At 39.4% G+C, this 21,952-nt stretch overlaps 2 protein-coding genes across 2 annotated transcripts in view; one reads left to right on the top strand and one right to left on the bottom strand.

Annotated features, from left to right (window-relative positions):
* Positions 1 to 21,952, top strand: part of ntrk2a (neurotrophic tyrosine kinase, receptor, type 2a) — a 113,259-nt gene that overhangs the window by 79,279 nt on the left and 12,028 nt on the right. The window contains exons 15-18 of the mRNA XM_085425707.1: positions 4,786 to 4,916; positions 9,095 to 9,267; positions 9,503 to 9,658; positions 9,995 to 10,079. Coding sequence (XP_085281833.1) covers positions 4,786 to 4,916; positions 9,095 to 9,267; positions 9,503 to 9,658; positions 9,995 to 10,079 — 545 coding nt within the window. The remainder of the gene's footprint in view (positions 1 to 4,785; positions 4,917 to 9,094; positions 9,268 to 9,502; positions 9,659 to 9,994; positions 10,080 to 21,952) is intronic.
* LOC146657550 (zinc finger MYM-type protein 1-like) lies at positions 17,928 to 20,215 on the bottom strand. The gene is made up of 2 exons (XM_085425706.1): positions 19,762 to 20,215; positions 17,928 to 19,560 (listed from the first exon to the last, which is right to left on the bottom strand). The coding sequence occupies exons 1-2, from the start codon at positions 20,196 to 20,198 to the stop codon at positions 17,985 to 17,987; spliced, it is 2,013 nt and encodes a 670-aa protein (XP_085281832.1). The 5' UTR covers positions 20,199 to 20,215; the 3' UTR covers positions 17,928 to 17,984.

Here is a 21,952-nt window from a genome sequence, read left to right as displayed (position 1 = left end):
TATACGAGTTGGTCTTTTGGGCTTTGTATTTTTTTGTATCCAGGGAATGGGGATTAACTTCACTCTGGAAAATGTTATTCACAAGTCAACACGTGCTGACTGTATTTGAAGACACCGGTTTACAAAAAAACATATGTGCATGCACGCACACACACACAGGCTGACGCACAAAATTTAGGTCACAATTACCTACGCTTGCTGATAGGAGGGCGCAGAGTCAGGAAAAATCAGTGCCATGACATTACTGAAGAACGTTTGACGTTTCTGGTTGTCCTCTTCTCAAAGCATCTGTCAAACACGACTGTGTCTTTGACTTATCCTGTTGCTCAGTTCAAAGTACCGAACTCAGTTTTTCCAAGCTGTTCAAGCTGTTTTATGTCTGCATTCAACGCAATGGAAAGAATTTGGGAAGATGAGACGAAGAAGAACGGAATATGAAACAGATGGCAAACGGAGAATAATTATGTCCCCAGACATTAATTTATTTGGGAGTTCATAAGATGCTGATGAAGGATAGGTGTGATGGGACTCTAAATGATGTGGTGGAAAAATGAAGGCAGGAGGGCAAAAAAGGTGGAAGATGAGGGGGTCGATGGGAAATATTATTCTTCTTGATGTTAATATTGTAAACCCTGTCATAAACAGTTAATGGAAAAAAACTAATGGAGCAACAGAACGGGGGAAGAACCTGTGCCTGGATGTTAATACTTAGAGGATGCTGATTAAAAACTGATAGGTTTAGCAGCCGAGAGGAACAGCAACAGGGAGAGATAAATGGTGAAACAGAGGAACGCTAAATAAGGAAAGTGAGAGTAAGATAATGAGAATAGATGGAAGAATGCAAATGAGGGAAAATGAGTGAATATGATAAGCATGGAAAACGGGTACTAATTAGGAAAAACATCAGAGAGTAAGTGTGTTAAGTCTGGTAAATGAGGAATTATATTTTAGTAGATCTTAATTAAGGATACTGATTGAGGAGAAGGGGTGTGATATGTCGCACGGCATGTGGAGACACAGTGTAACAATGAAAGTGAGGTGGAAGACAGATTGTAAACTTGGCAAAAGGAAAGCAGCTGCAAAGCACAATTATTTAATGACTGAAATACGGCCATTAGAAATAAAAGGACTTATTCTTTTACGCTCTTGATAGACAATAAATGCTAATGCTTGAATACATGCAAAATAGATGCGACGACACTGGAAATCTAACCAAAAAAGACACAAAAAAGAAAATTGCAGGAAAAGGTTGTGTGAATAACCACATCTTCCTGCCAAAGACTAAAGAAAAGAAAGGAGGGGAAAAAAGCGGTACGGGAAGCACTGGTCTGCAAACATCAATTTATTTGCTATTTGAGGATGTTAATTAAGGAGAAGTGGTGCAAGGCATTTTCATGGATGAATGCTTATTAGACAACTGCAGTAGGAAAATAGTGCGGTGAGGTAATTAGCTGGTTAAATGGTGGGTAGCTTTCTTGTGGGGATGTGAGTTTATTGTGCGCCGTTGTTGCAAAGGGAATTGTGGTGATCAGCGACATGTTGGTTTTTTTATTTGAGATGAAGACTCAATTTTAGGAGAAATAGATGATAAAATAATTAGTAAATGATGAAACAATTTACAAATATTCTTGACTTTTATTCATGCTGATACCTCAGGATTATGTATTCAGGTTTAGAAGGTAGAAGTTATTCACATGCTGCTGATTTGCAAAAACGAAAAAGATCCGCAGCGTCACTTTTTCATCATGTAAACACATATTCAGATGCTTACAGGACTTATTTGATAAAACCATCCTAAACTATAAGCTGATGGGGTTTAGGCCCTTGCCATCTGAGTAAAATATTAAAAGGTGAACTGTGTCTGCAGTACAATGCATGACTTGTTTGTTTTGAAATGAAAATCTTTCCCCAAACATGACCATGATACTTTTGCTGGGTAACCACACAGCACATGGAAGAAAGAACTTCCTTATGTGGACTTTGTTGCTCTTTCAAACAGCATCGCTAGCTCTTGGCATCGAAGATTGCTGCAAGCCACCAATACGGAAGGACACCCAGTGTGTATCCCTGTGTAAGGCACTGGTTTCTGACAGAAGCCTGTATTTGAGGCCCGGGGACAAGAAAACGTCTATTTAGTGTATCATAGAATCTGCATCTGGAGTACTTTCCACCATCCTAACAGAAAGCCCAGTATGTTGTTTTTTCTTTTTTTCATTGACCGATAGAAGCTCACAGAAATCTTCCACACACAAGCTATCAAAATAAAAGAGAGGTTGTAGTATAGAAAACACACTGTCCTCCTTAAACCACCCACATTTTCTTTTTGTTCATTTTAGGGGGTTTTTTGAACGCAGGACAGATGGGACTGAACGATCTGCAGTCTTTTTAATTAAAATGTTTTAATTCATTTTCTTATTTGACGTTTCCTTCCCATTAATTCACAAAGGTTACAAATGAAGGCCAAGACGGGATTTGACGGAGACAATATGCAGCCTATCACGTATCATAACAAGAATTTATGAGTGTATAAATGCCTTAAGCAAAACAAAAATATCATATGGTCTTGACCTCATATTTAATGCTTTTGAATATCTGATGCAGACCAGCTGTGTGTTTCTCTTTTCTCCGTAGGTCTGCAGTTACAGTATTGGGTTAGGATGGACCTCAGTAGCTTACAGTGTCGATCGATGCAGCTTCTTCAGAGAGTCTAGCTGAGCTTTAATGTGATATTCTGAGTGGACAGCTTTTCTTCAAATGCACCTCTTAATCACATCACACATAAATCTCAGCTCTTGGTGTGTGTGTGTGTGTGTGTGTGTGTGTGTGTGTGTGTGTGTGTGTGTGTGTGTGTGTGTGTGTGTGTGTGTGTGTGTGTGTGTGTGTGTCTAAAAGCGTGTGTGTATGTATGCATTTGTATTCAGGACCTAAACGAGCACAGGTATTACAGGATAACGTGTTTCTCTGCATGCAGACAGACATGGAGCACATTTGGCTGGCGATCAAAAGATGGGGTTTAACTAGGTTATTGTAAGGTCACGAGGCTGTTAATCATTCTGCATGATAAAACCTTGTACAATAACCGGCGAGATGCCAATTTTTTTATTTTCTATTTTTTTTTTTTTTTGAGAAATCAGCTGGTGTGGATTCGCGAGTTACTTAGCAACAGAGAGCAGAGTTGTCGACTCTGATCCAACTGTGGATGAGCAGAAGGCAGGAAGAGGTTAGATGCATGAAGCAAGCAGAGAGACACGTTTTTCAAATTTACATTACTGTAAAAACTGTGTTGAAGTCGTAGAAGACAAAAAAGAAGGAATTTGCTTATTTACTTTTGCATTTATTTGATACATAAATCAAGACATAAAATATGTATGCAGTAGAAAATGATCCCCAGATATACAGTAGATACAGTTATGAGCCTTTTTTTGGCTTCGAAATGAAAGTAGATGAGGGATGAACAGTAGAGGAATGTATCTGCATGTGGATTGTGAGTGACAGAAACCATTTATTTTAACATCATTTTCCCTTTAGAAAAACCATGGGGGTTAACATGCCCTGCAGCTGTGCTTTTTGTTCAAAAAGGAGGAAAATCCACAGCTTCGGATTAACAGGGATAAATTGTTATAAGAGTAAAGGTTATTTTATAAGAAAACTGACAAGTTTCAGTTGATACTCCAATGTGATACTCCAAACACAAGGTCCAGAAAACAAGAAGCAACTGGGCATTTTAGAGAAGAGTAAAAATAGATTCAATTGCTCTTGTAAATACTGGCTACTTACTGGGTAATAGTGCTGAAAGAAAGTCGGTGACGAGAACATTGCTCTTACAGTGTAATTACAGACTAATAAGTAAAGAAAAGCCACACTTTATATTACAGACCTCATGCCTCATCAAGGCTGTGTGTTATGCGCTCTGTACTTTTACTCATTAACAGACGTTACTGCAGCGTGTGGGAGAAAATACAATTTAAAAGAAGGGAGGTTTATTACAACGACGCTGTGTGGATTTATTACCACGTGTCTTCATGTGTGATAGGAGAAAATGTTTGGATGATAGTTTTTGAACTACAGCAACTCATAGTGGGCGCACTGCAAATATACCGCTCTCAAGCACAACTACGCTAGGTCGCAATTGTTATCCAAGGTGACAAAGTCATGCTATCATGTGACTTCTAGAACTATGGAGCTAATTGTTTATGTCTGATAAGATGTTTATTTTCTTTAAGGACAGAGCAAGAATAATAGTTTTGCCACATATGCACTACAAAGATGCTATATTACCACATGCTATCAAGTCAACATTCAAATGTCTTCTTTTTGTGTAAAATCAGATGTCTTATGATGCAGTTTTCTCTTCTTTGAGTGAAATCAAACACCACAAAACAAATGACACCAGACTGACTCACTGCATGAGCTGAAGTCATTAAAGTATAAATGGCGTGCGATCAAAGCATCAATCCTGCTTTCCATCATCACTTCCAGCTCCTTGTTTTTATTTGTGTACTTCAGCTTGATTTACAGTTGATCTTTTTCTGGGCCGAACAAGCACTTTTGGCTTGTTTTTCCCTCCCATTATGCCAGCTTTCTTCTTATTGGCTGCCCATCACAAACAGAAGGTTTAAGCAGCAGGTTGGTGGGCTGTGAGCTAAGATTAGAAAAGCTCCCTAAAACTGAGCATTTGGGGCAATAGAAAAGAAACGAGGAAAAAAGATTACCCCCCTCCCCAATTTATATGCATGTTTGTAACTTGTACTAAAAAGTTTTCCTCTTCATCTTCTCATTCTACAGTTGTCCAGCATATTAAAAGACATAACATTGTGCTGAAGAGAGAGCTGGGAGAGGGAGCCTTTGGGAAAGTCTTCCTGGCTGAGTGTTATAACCTTTCACCTGACCAGGAGAAGATACTGGTGGCCGTCAAGGTAATGTTGAAGTCCTAAAATTCCTAAGAAACATATTTATAAATCAGAGAATTAGACTAATTAATTTCATATTGATTCCAGTTTCTGAAAACACAAACTTCTTTTTGCAGCTTTTATAACTCAAAGCCCAGAAATGTAAATAAAATGTATCCTGTGTGCAGTAAAACAAACGGGTCAAGTTTCAACGTGAGATATTTTTAAATTCCTTTGGTCCTACAGAACAATTGATCATGTCAAAATAAAGCTCCTAAATGGCATTATTGAAGGTGAAATTATTATTTTTCTATTCCACAGTATCAGAATTGACATCTGATACATGAAATACATTGAAAATATTGAACTGGTTCCTGAAATAGATCCATGGTATTTTGAAATAAAATCCCTCACATGGCGTCAGCACGGTATTGAGAATCCATGTTGGCCTCCATTTACTGTGCTATTGTTAGAAAGTCCCTCTTTTCATGGGTTTCTCTGCAAGAATAAGGTGGAATTACACTCAAAAACCGCTGACTTCCGGGGTCAAATTGAATGGTTTCCTAGGGAGCATCGCATCTATGTGTCCATCAGTCTCTCCATCTAGGATTCTTTTTCTGCTGTTCTGCAGAGAAACAGGATCTGAACGGTGAAGAACTTCTCATTAACTATACATGACCTGTGAAAGAGCCCCCTCTGCCCCTCACTTCCTCTGTCCTCCACACCTCCAGCTCTCACCTGCAGTCTTTTATTTTCTCTCTCCTCAGTCGTCATCCTGACGCTTGCCTCTTCTCAAATCCTACACCTTCGTTTCTCTTCCTACATTTCCTGTTTGCTCCCGGCTTAGCCCTGAACCACCTGCTGATGTATGCTGCCAGCTTAGCGTCGGTTTAGACTGAACACACTTCAAAACACGGACCTGGAAATCATGGACAGCAGCACAGTTCTTGGTTGTAGAACACGATGCTTCATTTTGCTGGCTGCATGTCAAATCTGGTTAAATGTAGGGGAAAAAATGAACAATTCTCAGATTTCCACGTATGCAGGTACACCATTGAATGTTCTTTTTAAATGACAGCAGATTTGTTTTTAATTAACTAATTGACGACCTGCATACGTCAGCGTCAGTGATCCTGCTGCCAATACACTGCAATAACACAAAGTGCTGAAGGGTGATGAAAAGAGACTTTCAACAGTACTAGCTCCATCCATCCATCCATCCATCCATCCATCCATCCATTGTTGTACATATACATATCGCATAACTTGAAACTAAAATAAAAAAACAGTCTCGTGAAGGGGATGCTTAGAGTGTAGAAATCCAAATAAAGATCGTTTCTGTTTGCAAATAAATATGTTGTCACTTCTTACCAGCTGCTTTTAATTAAAAGAAGGAGACATCAAATTAATGCAGACTATTCCTCGAGGTTTTCTAGGCAAATCAAATCCCACAAGATGTTTGAACACTCAGGAGGATACACACATCTGATCTGATCACTTGAAAACAAGAGTGCTGAGAATCTGTTGTAATGACGGGATTTTAGAAACAAATTTGATTTGCCTGTGAGAGTTGTCAGTGTATTTAATTCAATCCCTGGCCAAAAATTATGGAATCGCTACAGTTTGATGAAGTTCATTCAGCTTTTTCCTGCTTTTTTCTTTAAACTTTCTTAGAAATAAACAACTCATCTGTCATTCTATGTTGTCTATATATTTGCTACAGATTTTATACAAGGCGTCGTATAATCCTTTCCATTGTTTGAGTAGACACCTCTCTTGTTGGGGGCCATGCTTCCTTTCAGTCAGCCAGGTGTAGCAGCAGCTTGTTAAGGTCCTCAAACTCTTTCTTTTAACTGCAGACTATTTTGCATATTTAAATTTGCACAGGTATTTGTTTTAGAAATGCAAATTGCAAGGAGTTTCAATACTTCTTTCCTCAACACTCAGTGATTTCATCCTGCAAATGTGGTGATTCCATCATTTAACAGCTATAATTATTGTGTCCTGTAATTCCACTGTACAGAATAAAGGGGAAAGGACATGGATTATGAGGAATGCACTTTCTTTATGATAAACCACGCCATGCTTATATTGCTCTCTGTGAGTCATGCTACATTACAGGTACAGGTTCTCATTTGTATACCACATTACAATGACCTACACACACTAATAGAGCTTAATGGGCCTGGATTTTAGGGTTGTCTATCAATCAATCCGTCATCCATAATACAGAAGCAAGTTTTACTGTTACTGTATATTAAACACTGAGTTGCCATCGATCAGAGGATAATTGTAACAAGTGCACATAAAAACAATATGCATATGCACATGCACGCAGGCAAACTCATGCAAACACATTTACGCTCCTGCATCCCATCAGTCATGAACTTCGAGCACTTTCAATAATGTTCTCTTCACGCATGTATATGACTCACCACATTTGTGAGCTGGAGGTTGTTGATTGCTTTTTATTTGTCCATGGACCTGAATGTGCTCAGACTGGATGACTAACAGTGCAGTGTTATGAGTTTCAGCATGGGAATTAATGCAGCTTTCAGTACAGAAAGTCACACTGTGATTTGTAATACTCCCAGGCTCACAGGAAAGTCAGTATTTTTCCTAAACTCAACATTAATATGTTTGGCTCAATACAATGATTAATACTGGTCGCAGTGGTCATTTGATACTGATTGAGACCAGCGGTGCAGTGAATAACATTTCTTTTTCCTCTTTAAGTTCATTTTTCTTTTTCTTTTCTCTTTTTTTAAGGAGCACACAGTACAGTACATCATAGATTAGACTTCAGGGAGTCATTGTCAGTCAAACTGGGATAATGAGGAAAATTGTCCATGTTTTATGAGCATCTCTTAAGAAGTCACTTTTTGCAAAGAAATTGTAAAAGCTTCATTATAAGTTAATAGATCATTACAGATAAGTTCTAAACCATGCTAAGAACAAAGTCTGGGCTTTCAGCATCATATTCATCGCCTCTTATTACCTCCTGCTGGTTTCTTTCAGAGTGAGGAACAGCTGTGTTTATTTGTGGCTTTCAAACATTCAGAACTGCACTGATATGAAAAACCACACCAATAAAAATAACTGGAAACCTCAAAGCTGGTTTTAATAGCTTTTCATTGACCTACACAGCGTCAGTCTTCATTTTTAGCCATTATTAATTCTATTAATTACGAACAATAAACTGATAACATTAAATATAACAGTGAAAGGTCCTGCAAAGACATCTGAGGAAAGTCAGTCAACTCACATATCCTATGCATATTCTCAAGTTACATGGTGAGACAGGGGCACAGGCATTCATATACACTATCTATACTGTAATAATCATCTTCTTGCAGTATCACCTTGCAGTCTGCAGTGTACTCGACCATGCCTCTGTTTCACAGTACATTATTGGTTGAATGTAAGTGCTTAAGGTTGAAGTCTGTCTAATATTCTTCCATTTTAGTGCTTTTGATGAAAGGTCAGAGGTCATCTCATTCTGCTTTTTCTAAGTCAGTGCTCCTGTAGATCTGTATTTGTAGTCGGAGGTTCTACCTGCAATGTGTGTGCATAGGCACACTCGCCACTCGCCACACGCTCACACCTCATGTATATCTCTATCATATACTGTAGGAAGACAATCAATTATTCATGTAGGACAAGAGAAACTTTTCTATATTTTTCTTCTTATATGTGAAATTAATACACACCCCGTATCACTTTCATTTCCTGTAACTCGCCTCCAAACACACACACAGTCATTCACTTTCACTTCACATACACTCTCTGTCATGGATGCTTGTATTACACAAGCTCCCTGACAGATTTCCTGATTCATGGAAGGGAGACAAAGATTAGTTTCAAAGGGAACAGGGAAACATAATGAATGTAAACAGTGCTGTACTTTGTAATGGCTAGCATTTATTTAAAATGTCTCCATCCTTTTCCTGCTCTGCTGTCATATCGGTCCTTGTTTGGTGCCAGTAATTTCACACTGTTTGTGCCGTGTTGCTGTAACTCACTTTTATATGCACTTTTGTATTGTTTTTTTCACACAGTGGACGTCAGCCAAATAAATTGGAGGAGAATGAATCCAATATGAAAATGACCAATTGGCAGAAGTGTATGTGGTATAATGTGTGAGGTTTTGATTTGTCACTTTATTAAAATGTCACTTGTGTGTGTGCGTGTGTGTGTGTGTGCAGACACTTAAAGAGGCCAGCGAAAATGCCAGGAAGGATTTCCATCGTGAGGCTGAGCTGCTGACGAACCTTCAGCATGAGCATATTGTCACTTTCTACGGAGTGTGCGTGGAGAGCGACCCGCTCATTATGGTGTTTGAGTACATGAAACACGGTGACCTCAACAAGTTCCTCAGGCATGACTCTCTTCTTCAATATGTAAAATGGCAAAATTTTAAATGTGTTTTTCTCTAAAGAGTTTCTATGAAAAATGAGCGATCAAAGAATTAAAGATTAGGAAGCTTGCGTGTGCTAATCCAGCTTAATCTTCTACATACTCTCTATTAGAGGGACACATGTAAACATCGTACGTGGTTGATACATGGCTGAAAAGACAAATGATACATTGTTTCCCTTGTTTTTTTCTCACAGGGCTCATGGTCCAGATGCAGTTTTGATGGCAGAGGGCCAGACCACCAGACCTGTGGAGCTGACCCAGTCTCAAATGCTTCACATTGCCCAGCAGATAGCATCTGGCATGGTCTACCTGGCATCACAACACTTTGTGCACCGTGACCTGGCCACAAGGTTTGTAAAATACTCTGTTAATGCACATCGTGTTTGCTTGTTCCTAACAGATGCCAGATGTGTCATTAAACAGGAACTTTTATTCTGATCCTTGAGGAATTTATTTAAAACTCATAATGACTGAGTACGAACAATCGCTAATACCACCTAAAAACATCTAACAAGGAGGACTGTAGCTATTAGCGGAACCAGTAAATAATCAGCTAGAGATAATCAGTAAAACAGTCATGGTAATAACCATATAATAAGATATATGGTTGTAGTTTAACACCCTTCATTTTAACTCAGCAATGTGAAACATCTTTATTGAGTCTCACTGTGTTTGTTGTCCAAAAGGAACTGCCTGGTGGGTGAGAACCTGCTGGTAAAGATTGGAGACTTTGGCATGTCAAGAGATGTCTACAGCACTGACTACTACAGGGTAGGTGTATGTGTCGATATCTTTTCAGGCCTTTCTTTCAGCCTCCCCTCCCTCCCTGCTGCATGGGTGCCTCTCTGCTACTCCCCTGCATGGGCATGACTGATGGACGTGGGGGTTTGAGTAAGACACTCGCAGGGATAGGTTAACTCAACAGAAGGAGTTGGAAATGGTTAGCATGTTTGATTAGGTGAGTTCGTGGGGTGTTACATTTGCTTTAAGTAACTAAAAAAGTACAGGTGAAAGGAATGCATTTAAAAAGATCCATGTTCAGTGTTTTTGAGCATTTTTGTGTACTGCAGGGATATTTAGCAGCTTTTCTTGCTGTGCTTGGATAACTCAGGGGTACAAAACAAAACTGAAAGTGTGTGTTTTTCTTTCTGCAGATAATCTGTTACTTTTCCAAAAGGCCAAAATCTAATCAGTTGTATTGATTGATAGGTAGTTGGACTGTCCATTTTTCCTGCCCTTTCTCTCATTCTCTCTGACAAAGCGACACAACTGACAATGACAGAGTAGGAGAGAGAAAGAGGTAGAAGACTGCAGGCATTCAATGGCTAGACAATCGTTTAAAATTTCAGAAAGATAATAATATACAACTGATGGATGTATCATTCAGTGACGGTAATTTTGCAGTAATAATTCATCTTGAACAGAAATGCTCATTGTAGTTATGAAAATCTATATTTCTAACTTGCTGGGAAAGAGAGTTGTCTTTGCAGTTTGTTCTCCTTTCACACGTTCCACATGCATAATTACACATATGTACTTTGGTATAAATTGTAATGTATATGCACTGTATTGGCATGCTGATATAAGAAAACACAAGATATTTTTTTCCTGTTTCTCATTAAAAATATTAAAATTGTCTGCAACTACTGGGGCTAAAAAAAAATGAAGTCAAGTTAGAAGTGCCAGAAACTGCAGTTCCTTTAGTGGCCACTTGAGGCTGCCCACATTAATAGAACAGAATAGAATAGAATTCAACTTTATTGTCATTGCACATGCACAGGTACAGGGCAACGAAATGCAGTTTGCATCAAACTGCATTTGTCTGTTCCCTATTTTCCCATCTGTATGATGATTTCTTTTTTTACAAAGTGCTCTACAAACTGAGATATTGGCTCTCTTACGAGTTAGCAAACATAAACTAATGTAAATCAATTAGCTGCAACCAACGTCTCGTTCTGTACTGGCACAAGATGGTGCTAACCATGTTATAAAAATTGTAACTTTAAACATGTATTAAATCCAGCTTCGAAGTCATTGATAAATCCGTGTCAGTTTTAGGGAATATGGCTAAATTTGAAAGGCTTGTGTGACTGACTGATTTGCCAGCAAAGGCACAAAGTGCTGTGCACAAAAAGAGTAATATAAATAAGAAGATTAAGTGCCATAACAGCAAATAACACAACCTGTTTATTTCATTGTGTCTTGCACAATAAAATAAACAGGTTCTTTGATTATGTATGGAGAACCACTAAAAAAAATGTGAGCGTAAGTATGAAAATGGTCATTTTCAGAATCAGAATCAGAATACTTTATTGATCCCTGGGGGAAATTATTATTTTTAAACAGTTAGTGCAATGCTTTTGGTAAATTACTTGAATTAAGGGTAAAACTGCAGTATTATTATCCAAATGTTTATGAGCCTTGCTATATCTGTGTCTGTGGATTGAAGCTGTACGCTTTATGAGTATAACTTACTAACCAAGCTTGCTACATTCAAAATATGTTCCTTTTCTGAAGGCTTCCTGCCCATCCTTTATATACAGTCTGTGATTTCCTCACAGAAAGCTTCTGATACCCCACAAAACTATAAATGCCACGTTGCCTGAATGAATCTTTTTTAAAAGAACATAAAAAAATGCTATTTTTTCGAGGTCTTTGATAATGACTGTTGACATAAAATCAAAATAACAGGTTATATTTGGCATCAAATTGGTTTGCTGCTGTGGCATTTTTTTGTGCTATCTCTGTGTGACGACACACAGCAAGCTCCCCGCTCCTCCTCCTTCCTTTCACCCCTCCTCAATAAAGCTAAGTGCTGTGGCTGTAGTCATGGTAACGGCAGAGGGCAGTGGCGGTGGGTCTCTTACTTGGGTCTCCAACGTTTCTCAGGAAGAAAAGTAATCAGAGAAGTTCTGTTTAGTATGCTGAAGCAGTAGTGGAGAAATAGAGTTGGAGAAGGAGTAAGATGTAAGTGTGGGAGATGGAGGCAGGAGGGTGGCAAAGCGATGAAAGGAGAGAAAGGCTTGGAAATAAGGGAGAAGGGGGGGGGAGTAGCAGGAGAAGAAGAGAAAGAGGGAGGAGAAGGAGTGGGATGCCAGGAAAGAAGAAAACAAGACACAAATAAATATCCAAAAAGAGAGACGAGGCAGTAATAGAGCGATACAGGGGCATACGGCACTGCTTAAGACGACCACAGAGCAGCGTATCAGAGTAAAATGACAAAAAAAAGGACAGAGAGGTAGACAGACAGGAGAAAAACAAAAACCAGAATAGAGGCATAGGGGGGTGGAAGGTAAAACATAGTGATTCAGCCGTATTTCAGCATCCAGGAGAGACAGAGGTGTGTGTGTGAGTGTGGGGGGACCTGTAGAGTGTAGGGACCCAGTCATGCTCTTGCGTCAGACAAGTGAAGATGAGTCATAGAGGAATTGGAGCCCCCCCCCCCACAACCCCATGCCTGTGTGTGTGCGTGTATATGTGCAGGGAAATAGATGCAGAGGCGTAGGATTGAAGGGGCTGTGATGACGTCATTGAATCCCCTGTTACACAATGAACCTGACAGGCGCTTCAGGAGACAGACAGGATGCCTCAAATCAAACCTTGAGCCTTTCCACACAGGCTCGGTGTGCGTGTGTGTGTGGGCGTATGGGTGCGTGGGTGGGGCTCGACTCCAACACTACAGCACATTTATTCATTTTCCCCTAAACTGATTTTATGGCCAAATGTGTAGGATGAAAGAAAATTAAGGTTTCATGCCTGACTGTTTTACGCTGCTGACACGGCCTGTAGAGGAACACGGGCAGTGAAGCAGAGCTGACAAATCTCTGAGTAATTTTTTTGGGTAGTGGGTGGTTTTTTTTCTTCAGAGACAAGTATCGACCTTGTGAAGCACCTGGAGAGGCGACAGTGAAACAGTTATCCGTGATTAAGCAAATGTGCATCAAGACAAAACTGAGAGGATGTAACACAAATTATTCAACTGCTCATTGCTCATGTACATGGCCTCATTGTACCTTTTATATCATTATTACTATATTATTATTACAAAGAAAGAGACCTCATTCACATACTGCATTGGTTACCAAGAAGTTGATGGGGCAAAGTTTTTTGCCTTTGAACTTGTTGTGAAAGTGTGCAAGCTAACCCAGTCCTATTTGTATAGTTGTGTAGAACTGATTGCAACATCACAGGGACTGAAAAGTCAAAAGTCAAAAGCAAGTAGAAACAAATAAAATGATGATCTAAAGTTTGCATGCTTACATAAGCTGAGACTTCATATCTTCTGGTTAAGAGATTATGTCATTAATGGCTCAACGAGAAAGTTTACGCAATCATCACACCACCCTACTTAGTCTCTGAGGACAACAGCCAATAATTGCTCATTTATAAAACTTACTGTAATACACAAACTATTTGTTTTTGTTTGTTTCTTTGTCTGCAAATTCTCCCTGGATCATTATCTAGAAAAAATTTGAAACAAAGGCCCCTTAAGGTTCTTATCTATATCAGATGTTATGCTGTCCTCGTGTTGTCTAGCGACGACCTAGCAACAGTGACACTTTTTAGCATTTAAGCTCCTATAATGCAGTATTAAAGCATCCCATTGTTTTAAGTTCAAGACAATAACATCTCATTTATATCCACAAAGGCTAAATTATGCATGATATACTACAACACTATCATGTTGCTTAGCAACCACTTTGCAGTGGGCTAAAGTGACCCATTTTTTAACATTTAAACAACATCTGTTGCCCGTTTTTTACTTTTCTCAATGTGATTAAATATATCAGTAAGCAATAGCATGGACAAGCCAAACAATACTGTAGCATGAGTGCATATTAGTGAAGAGAAATTAAATAAAAGGCAAAATCATCATGCCGATTTTGCCCACATTGTTTGCTTACCTGTGTGAAAGCAAAGCCTGTTCAATCCTGGCTGGTGAATCTAACCTGTGATGCCAAAAGTCTTGCCTTTTACTTTGGATTTTGCATATGAATATGTACAAATCTTCTTTGCGAGATTAATCGAATGTTAACACAGACTTTTGCAGGCTTTTTTACTTCCTCATTGTTGTTCTAACAAAACGTCAGTATGTGGCCATTGGGAATTTTGTGACTTGACAACTGCACGTTGAAGAAGTACTACCATCATATTTCCTGCTGGGTTTTTATTCGACATGAGCACCATCACAAAAAATACTTAGCTTAAACCTACATGTCATTGGCTTTACTGTATCTGAGCTGGCCAGGAGAGAACCATCACATGTACTTAGACACAAGCGTTCTTGAGTTTTTTCCATGACAGCAGAGACAACGATACGGTTCCCTGTGTAAGGTGCGAGTGGGCGGGGTTACTCACGTAAGCTCCTCCTACATCACAATCCCATAATGCCTTCTTTTCAACGTGCAGTTGCCATGGATACCACAGCCTCTGGGAGGTCATCACAAAGAACACACATCCCTCCTCTCTGCTGTGTTTTTTCCTCGTCTTTTTGAGGCTTTCCTGGAACACTCAGACAGTGGTCGAGGTGAAATAATGCATATTTATAAGACAGAGACTGAGGGAGACAGGCAGGCGGGCTTAGAGACAGTGAAGGAAGGTGAGAACGATTGAGAGAGATTGAGGGGGAGAGAGATAAGGGAGCAGGAAAGAAGACAAAGACTGATGACGAAGCCACTGACAGCAAAGACAAAACACAGAATGAGCCGATGACAGAGAGAAATGCAGCAACTAGGCGTAGGTAAAAAAAACTTAGAAAGCATGTTTGGTCTTCAGACTGATCCACTGTAAACACGACTTTCTTAATATTTGATGACCCCCTCCTCCCAGTGACAGGAAGACTCAGTCTGAGGCTTTCCTTTCCTGCTCTTTCATGGGTTTTCTCTCCTGTTTTCTATTTAATTCAACCCTGTTGGTGCCCTTTTGAAGTGACTGCCCTTCACTTTGTTCCTCATTGTCTCGCCAATGAACGCACACAAATACACGTATGGTTAACAAACATAAAAGGAGAGATGTTGCGCGGCAGTTCAAGAGGCCCGTATTAATATTTCAGAGCATCAGGGGAAATGATCAGTCATGATGAATAACACAAAAAGACTAATGGATATAATGAAATATATAAAAACTATCAATAGAGTAGAACGGAAAAATCTCCCCAACAAAGCAAGTAATAACAACGCTGCTCGACTTAACTGCAAATCCTTTGTTGATTCACGCATGAGTGATTTTTATTCACAAAAAAACAAAAATAAACTAAAAAACAATAAAACATATACAGAGAAAAATGAGTTTCAGACAGTTTCCAATGAGTAGGAAATTATACAGAGCCATTATGTTCTCATTTTGTTTAATGTTGTGGGCGTAATTGTTGGTTAGTTTGCAGTACATTTATTCTAATGTTAATCTTCCACGTGCAATAATAAACAGAGCTGTGTTTGGTTAGAAATGACATCGGTTTTTTTGTTGGTTTTAGATTTTTTTTAGTCTAAACAGATTATTAACACATCATGTTAGTGTTGTCGCTGCTCATAAAATGCCTTCTTGGCAGTCCTCGCTTTTCTTCCATTAATGATCTGCATCACCATGTAACACATTACAGTCACTAACAAACAGTTTGGTTGTTACTTGAATACACTTTCAGAGGTAGGTGTTATATAAGCTCAGCCTACACCCTTTCAGTTTGCCATTTGAGTTCCTATGATGAACATTAACTGAATAAAAAAAAAAAAACAAGTTTGGAAGTTCCTCAGTTATCTGCACGATGGGCAAAAATTCAGAAAAAAAATCGATTTTAGGCTGAATTCAAGAACATTCTAGATTTTTCATCATTTTTATTGCACTAAAGGGTAAGACTGTGACAGTGAAGAGCACAATGCACCGAGGTCTATGAGGGGCCTGCAAACCAAAATTCATTCTTTCACTCATTAAAACTCACATGTATGCATTTTCTAACACAGGAAGTTAAGCAGGAAGTCACTCTTTAGAGCGCTGGATGACTATCCAAATATATTATAATACATTGGACAAATTCGAAGAAAGACTACAGATTCTTTGTTCTTCAAAGGTTTATAAAGAACTCGGTGATCACATTCAAACCTTTACTGGAGTTTTGAACTATAGAAACAGCGATTAAGGGCAGAGTTCAATCGAATAGTGGATTACATTTATTTAATGAGCTCCTTTAAAAATATTCAGTATGTTGATTTGCCATGAATTCAAAGCACTACCAAAGAATTTCAGAACCAGCAGAATAACCATGCGCTTTCCACATGAGGAGGGGAAACCCCTCTTTAGATGTGGCAAAGGGTTATAGTCAACAATGCAGGAATGCATAACCCAGATTAGAGTGGCATTTGTGAAAATGACTTTGGTATTGATGAATACAGACCACGGTCAGTTGGAGACAATAATGACCTACACAGTACATATAGACAACTCTGGACATGGAAACCATCACACTGCTAATTGTCTATAATCCAGATGTTGTTCTGATATCCAGTTTTCATTATCAAATTATTATGACCAAAAGATTTCATTTTAATTATATCATTGTGAGATCTTTTAGAGGTTTTGGGAGGAAAAAAGAAAATTATTATTATTATTACTCAAATAAATTTCATAAATTCCATCATGGATGGATGATGGATCCATTCACCAGTGTTCATGTTGACAGCAAATTTAGTTTTAGTCATACATTTAGTCATTCACTAAAACATCTTATAGTTTTATTACTCTAGTTGTATTCAAATAAATATCATAAGATTACATTAAAAAGTATATTTTATTTGACTAAAGTATGAAGTATAAGAGTTTGTTGTGTTTTTACCCGTGAGAGTTGCTTCATGTGGTTTACAAAGCATCTTTTTTTCACTAACATCAAATGTGACGTGATTTCATGAGAAACAGGGAGCACTTCCCAACTTGTCCTTCCTTTTCACAAAACTTAATTCGTTCTGATCGGATCTTGTCTCTCCAGAATATTTACATCTGGTTTATATTTGTTGATGGAAATTTCGATACATTTCATTAAAGCTTTTTTCCTCATGAATTTTTTCCTCAAAAATTTTGGTCAATGGTATTAAGGCTGCTTCGTACACACACTCACTGAGATCAGTCATGTAAAACTCATGTTTTCACCTGATCTGGGCACTAAATGGAATTTGTTTTTCAGCATTTAATCTGTTTTTTAAATATATATTTTTTTATTTTCTATCTCTCTCCTCCACTTTTCCTTATTGTCCGATCAACATGTTGTCTGCATTGTAGTGAGTAGGGATTGCTGACCTACATTCATTTACGTGTCATTAGCTAATACACCTGTGTGCCATGAGGATTGGAGAGTGTGTGGCTGAGAGGGTCGCGGTTTGTAAACTGTTTACCAGGGGCGTCACTAGGTTTTAAGGACAGGGGGGGCTTAGCCCCCAAGAGATGCACACGACATGAACGAACGTAGTGAATGAGCACAAAATTTCACAAACAGAAAACAAAGACTGAGAAATTGTTTTCCTACTTTTTTGGACAGATTAAACATCCTAGGCCACCAATAGATCTATTGTTTTATTTCAGTCTGCTTTATAATACAGTACAACAAAAAAACAGAGGAAATGTGTTTGCCGCATCAATAACAAGAAAAAAACTGAAAATAAAAAAGTACATTTTTCTGGCTGCAATCACCAGTTACTTGGTGGGTGGAAGCATCAAAGAATGACGTCTGTTTTTAAGAGTGGCAAATCGGTCAATCACTCTGTTGTGACTCAGATGCTGAAGCGTGTCTTTTTCAATAGACATGACTGCAAGACTGTGAAGTCTTTTCTGACCCATTGTTTGACGCAGCCAGGAGTGCAGCCGACGCAGTGCACTAAAGGACCGTTCGCACGAGCAGCTGCTGACAGGCACTGTTAGGGCAACTTGGATGGTTGCCTTCAGAGAGGGAAACATGTCTGAATCGAGGAGGTTGTACACAGACAACATATTTTTGGGTGGACATCCAGCCTCTGTTTTCCGGGTAAGAAAGTTTCTGGCCACCAGAACCTCCTCTTTTTTCAGGTCAAGTCTGTAGTGCTTTGCAAGTTCATTCAAGTGTGGTTCACTCAAGAAGTTCTCAGATTTAGGACTGCATGCCTGGACGCCTTTTAGCAGCCCTGCATCTACACTGCAAAATCTTTGATCAAGCTCGCCAACCATCCGATCCACACAAGGGAAAAGTAACTCTCTTTTCAATGTGTCTGAGTTGTTCAATTCAGTGCGTGAACCCACAGTTGCCTCCAGGACAAAATCCTCCATTTTCCTCTGTTTGTGCCTTGTCTTGGCACCTGGTTCAGGGATACTGTGGGTGTTACACAGGGCCTTGGTTTTCTCATACAGCTCTGTAGCAAATGCATCTGAGTGTTTGCCCTTAAGTGTGTCACACACAGCTTGTTTGCAGATAAAAGCTTCTGCCAGGTCTAAAGTCTCTTTCTGCAGGAATTTGTGGAGTCCTTCGGTTACAGACAGAATCGACTGAAACATCAGTAGTGCATAGACTGCTGAGAACTTGTAGAGCTTTGCTCTGAGACCAACAGCTATGGGGGATCCAATTGCAGATAGGCACTCCAAAATGGCAGGCAATGTCTCAAGAACTGCACTGATTGATCGCAACTGACATGCCCAGCGAGTGTTTGAAAGTTGCACAAGCTCAGTTTTTGTCAATCCAAGCTTTGCCTGAGTCTCCATGAACTTATGATGATTGACTAGGGAGGTGCTGAAGAAAGAATACACACACTCCAACAAGCTGAAAAGCTCCACAGCCTCTGGGACAGCCTTGCAAGTATTGCACAAAACCAGGTTGAGTTGATGAGCATAACAATGCACATAGATAGCCTCAGGATGGAGCCTTCTAAAATGTGCTTGTACACCTCCAGTGGAGCCACTCATAACGGCTGCACCATCATATGTTTGTGCTACACACTTAAGCTCTGCAAGACCATAGTTTTGGATCTGCTGCTGAATCTCATTTGCAATGGACTGGGCATCAAATGATTTTATCTCTGCAAGTGCAAGGAAACGCTCCTTCACTGCCCCCTCTGACACGTACCTGACACAAACAGCTAACTGCTCTGCCTTTTTATCCCTTGCCTCATCCACCATGATGGAATAGACTTTAGACTTTGTCATTTCAGATACAATGACACTAGTAACTTCCTGGGCACAACAGTCAATCATGTCATTCTGGGATGTTGGTGAGATATACTGTGCATTTGATGGGGGATTATGTTTTTGAAGAAAAGGATCAAACTCCTTCAAAAGCTCCATGCATGCAAGAAAATTCCCTCTGTTTGGGCTGTCTTCACCTTCATCATGGCCACGAAAAGGGAGTCCCTGTCTCCCTAACATAGAGGTGACTGCAACAATTCGTCTGAGATACTCTCTTCTTTCGACTATCTCACTCACATTTGCAGTTGCTATCATCTGTGCAACGTTTCCCTGTTTGCTAGTTCCCTGGTAGCTTTTCCATGTAACAACACTGTCCTTATGTGTTTGTGCCATCTCATGCTTGCCAAAGATGACTAAAGCTTTCTTCCAGTTCTTGCAACCGTTACTGACCAAACTATCATGTTTGATGTTTTTGCCAAACACTCTACATGGGAAGCAGAAAGCTGCACTCTGGTTGACTGAATATTCTAACCAGTTGTGCTTTTCAAACCAGCTGTGGTTAAATGCTCGCTTCTGTGTACCAAACGTATCATGTGGATAGCTCTTCAGCTTCACCTGTCTGGGCCCTGTGTCTTTGTCACCTAAATCAAACCCTGTAGTAGAATGAGTTGCTGCAGCTGCTTCATCATTTTCCCTCTCTTGGCCTGTTTGCTCTCCTCTCTCTGTAATAACTTGATCTTCCTCTGCCTCTCGATCCATTTGCTGCAGCTCCTCTGTCTCTCCTTGCTCTCTCTGACTTGAACTTGCCTGTTGACCTTTTTCTCCCTCAGCCACTCCTTCTGCCTCACCCTTCAAGATACATTAAAACATACTGAATTGTAATGTAAATTGCTAATATCATGACTTCTGCTCCCGCTCCACAGTAATTTGTTGCTCCCAAATATTTTGAAGTTACAAACATTATATTTTGAGCACGCATGTGACTAAAATGGTTGCAATTTAAAGCCCTGAAAAATATTACTAAATTACTTGAATTGAAGTAATATTAAAATAGAACCCTCAAAAATATGTGAGTCAGGCTAATTTGACTTATATATATCTCTCTCTCTTTGCTCTCTCCACTTTCTAACCTTGACTCTCCTAAATAAAAGCTCAAGTTAAACAGGTCTTATATGTTGTACCGTGACTGAAATGTTTCATATTTCATATCCATATTGAGTCCCATAAAATTCTAATCAGACTGTCTGCATCACAAATGACTCCATCCTTTGACTCACCTCTCCAGCAGACGTCTCTCCCCTCTGCCTCTCTGTGCTCCTCTGCCCTGACTCCTACAGGTTAATGGGGATGGAGTGATTATTATTATTTCCACTGATGATAACCATACCTGAATGAGCTCAGCTGGATTTTTCAGAGCTAAAACGAGTGACAGAAATTAACATTATGCTAACAATTTAACTTAGTGCGCTAGCCAGGTTTTTATTTACAAAATGGGGAGCACCTGGTTCATTATTTACATGGGATTCTCTGCTGTTAGCTGGAGCTAACTAATTGTTACTACCAGCCAGTGATGAAGACTTACTTTCTTGAAAAACTTGCGTATATCCATGATTTCTTGCCGTTTGCCACATGTACGCTAGTGTGTCCGCAGGTGTATACGAGCGGAGTGTAAAGTAGCAGTGAAAACGAGGACTGGATTTTCAGTCATGTGGATGTCCCCTGTGAACAACTGGAAGGGATTGGATAACGAAGCACTGACGCTACCTTAACAGTGTAAAGCGAAAGGGACCAACCGAGTTATGATCATATTTGTGTGAATAGCGACAGGTTTATATTATTATTTCTTTAAACTCATATTCCTGCATCTTTATATTGAATTTGTCTGCAAGTTCTGTAAAAAAAAAAATCGAATAAGTTAAAAAAAAAAAACCCCAAAAAAACCCCCACCAAATTATTTAGGGGGGCTTAAGAATATTTTAGGGAGGCTTCAGCACCCCTAAAATAGGCCTAACGACGCCACTGCTGTTTACTGATCAAGTTGACTTTTCACAGCAGGCCAAAACAACCCTCATGCCACCAGGAAATATTCCAGCTTTGCTAACTGACCAGTCCACCCTGTGTGTGTCCTCATTAGGATAAGGATCGGTACCCTGTTTGATCAAGCAGTGTTAAGTTTATATTGTGAACTATGCTTAAATTATAAGAGTACAGTTACACTAATGCAGTGGTTCCCAAACTTTTTTTGCTGGGCCCCCCTTTGTTTTACAAGAAAAATGTTCGCGATTTGAAGAACCCAGCACGTGCTCCCGACGAAGGGAAAACCAATTCTGCAGGGGAGACCTACCTCAGCACTTGTGCAGGTGAAGCCAAAGGGCAGATATGCTTCACCATATTTTCTAGTCTTTGGTTTAGAATGAAGTTGGTTTGGAAACATATTCAGCGATGCTTCATCTCCTGATTTGCGTTTGTGTGGGCGCCCGTGCTAGCAGTGTCCAAGCTCTGTTTTTTTTGTT

The sequence above is a fragment of the Rhamphochromis longiceps genome, linkage group LG12, assembly GCF_057381845.1.
Source record: "Rhamphochromis longiceps isolate RC_006_pf linkage group LG12, R_longiceps_female_GT1.1, whole genome shotgun sequence".
Classification (NCBI taxonomy): domain Eukaryota; kingdom Metazoa; phylum Chordata; class Actinopteri; order Cichliformes; family Cichlidae; genus Rhamphochromis; species Rhamphochromis longiceps.
Note: the sequence above shows the minus strand (reverse complement) of the source record. Positions and strands in the feature narration are given on the sequence as shown.

What these genes read in the sequence shown, in the direction of transcription:
- LOC146657550 (XM_085425706.1), bottom strand. Translation starts at nt 20,198, where the DNA reads ATGGATCGAGAGGCAGAGGAAGATCAAGTTATTACAGAGAGAGGAGAG. An exon ending in ACTAGCAAACAGGGAAACGT is followed by an intron (nt 19,561 to 19,761) that starts TGCACAGATGAT and finishes TTTTCTTCAAAA; the next exon opens with ACATAATCCCCCATCAAATG.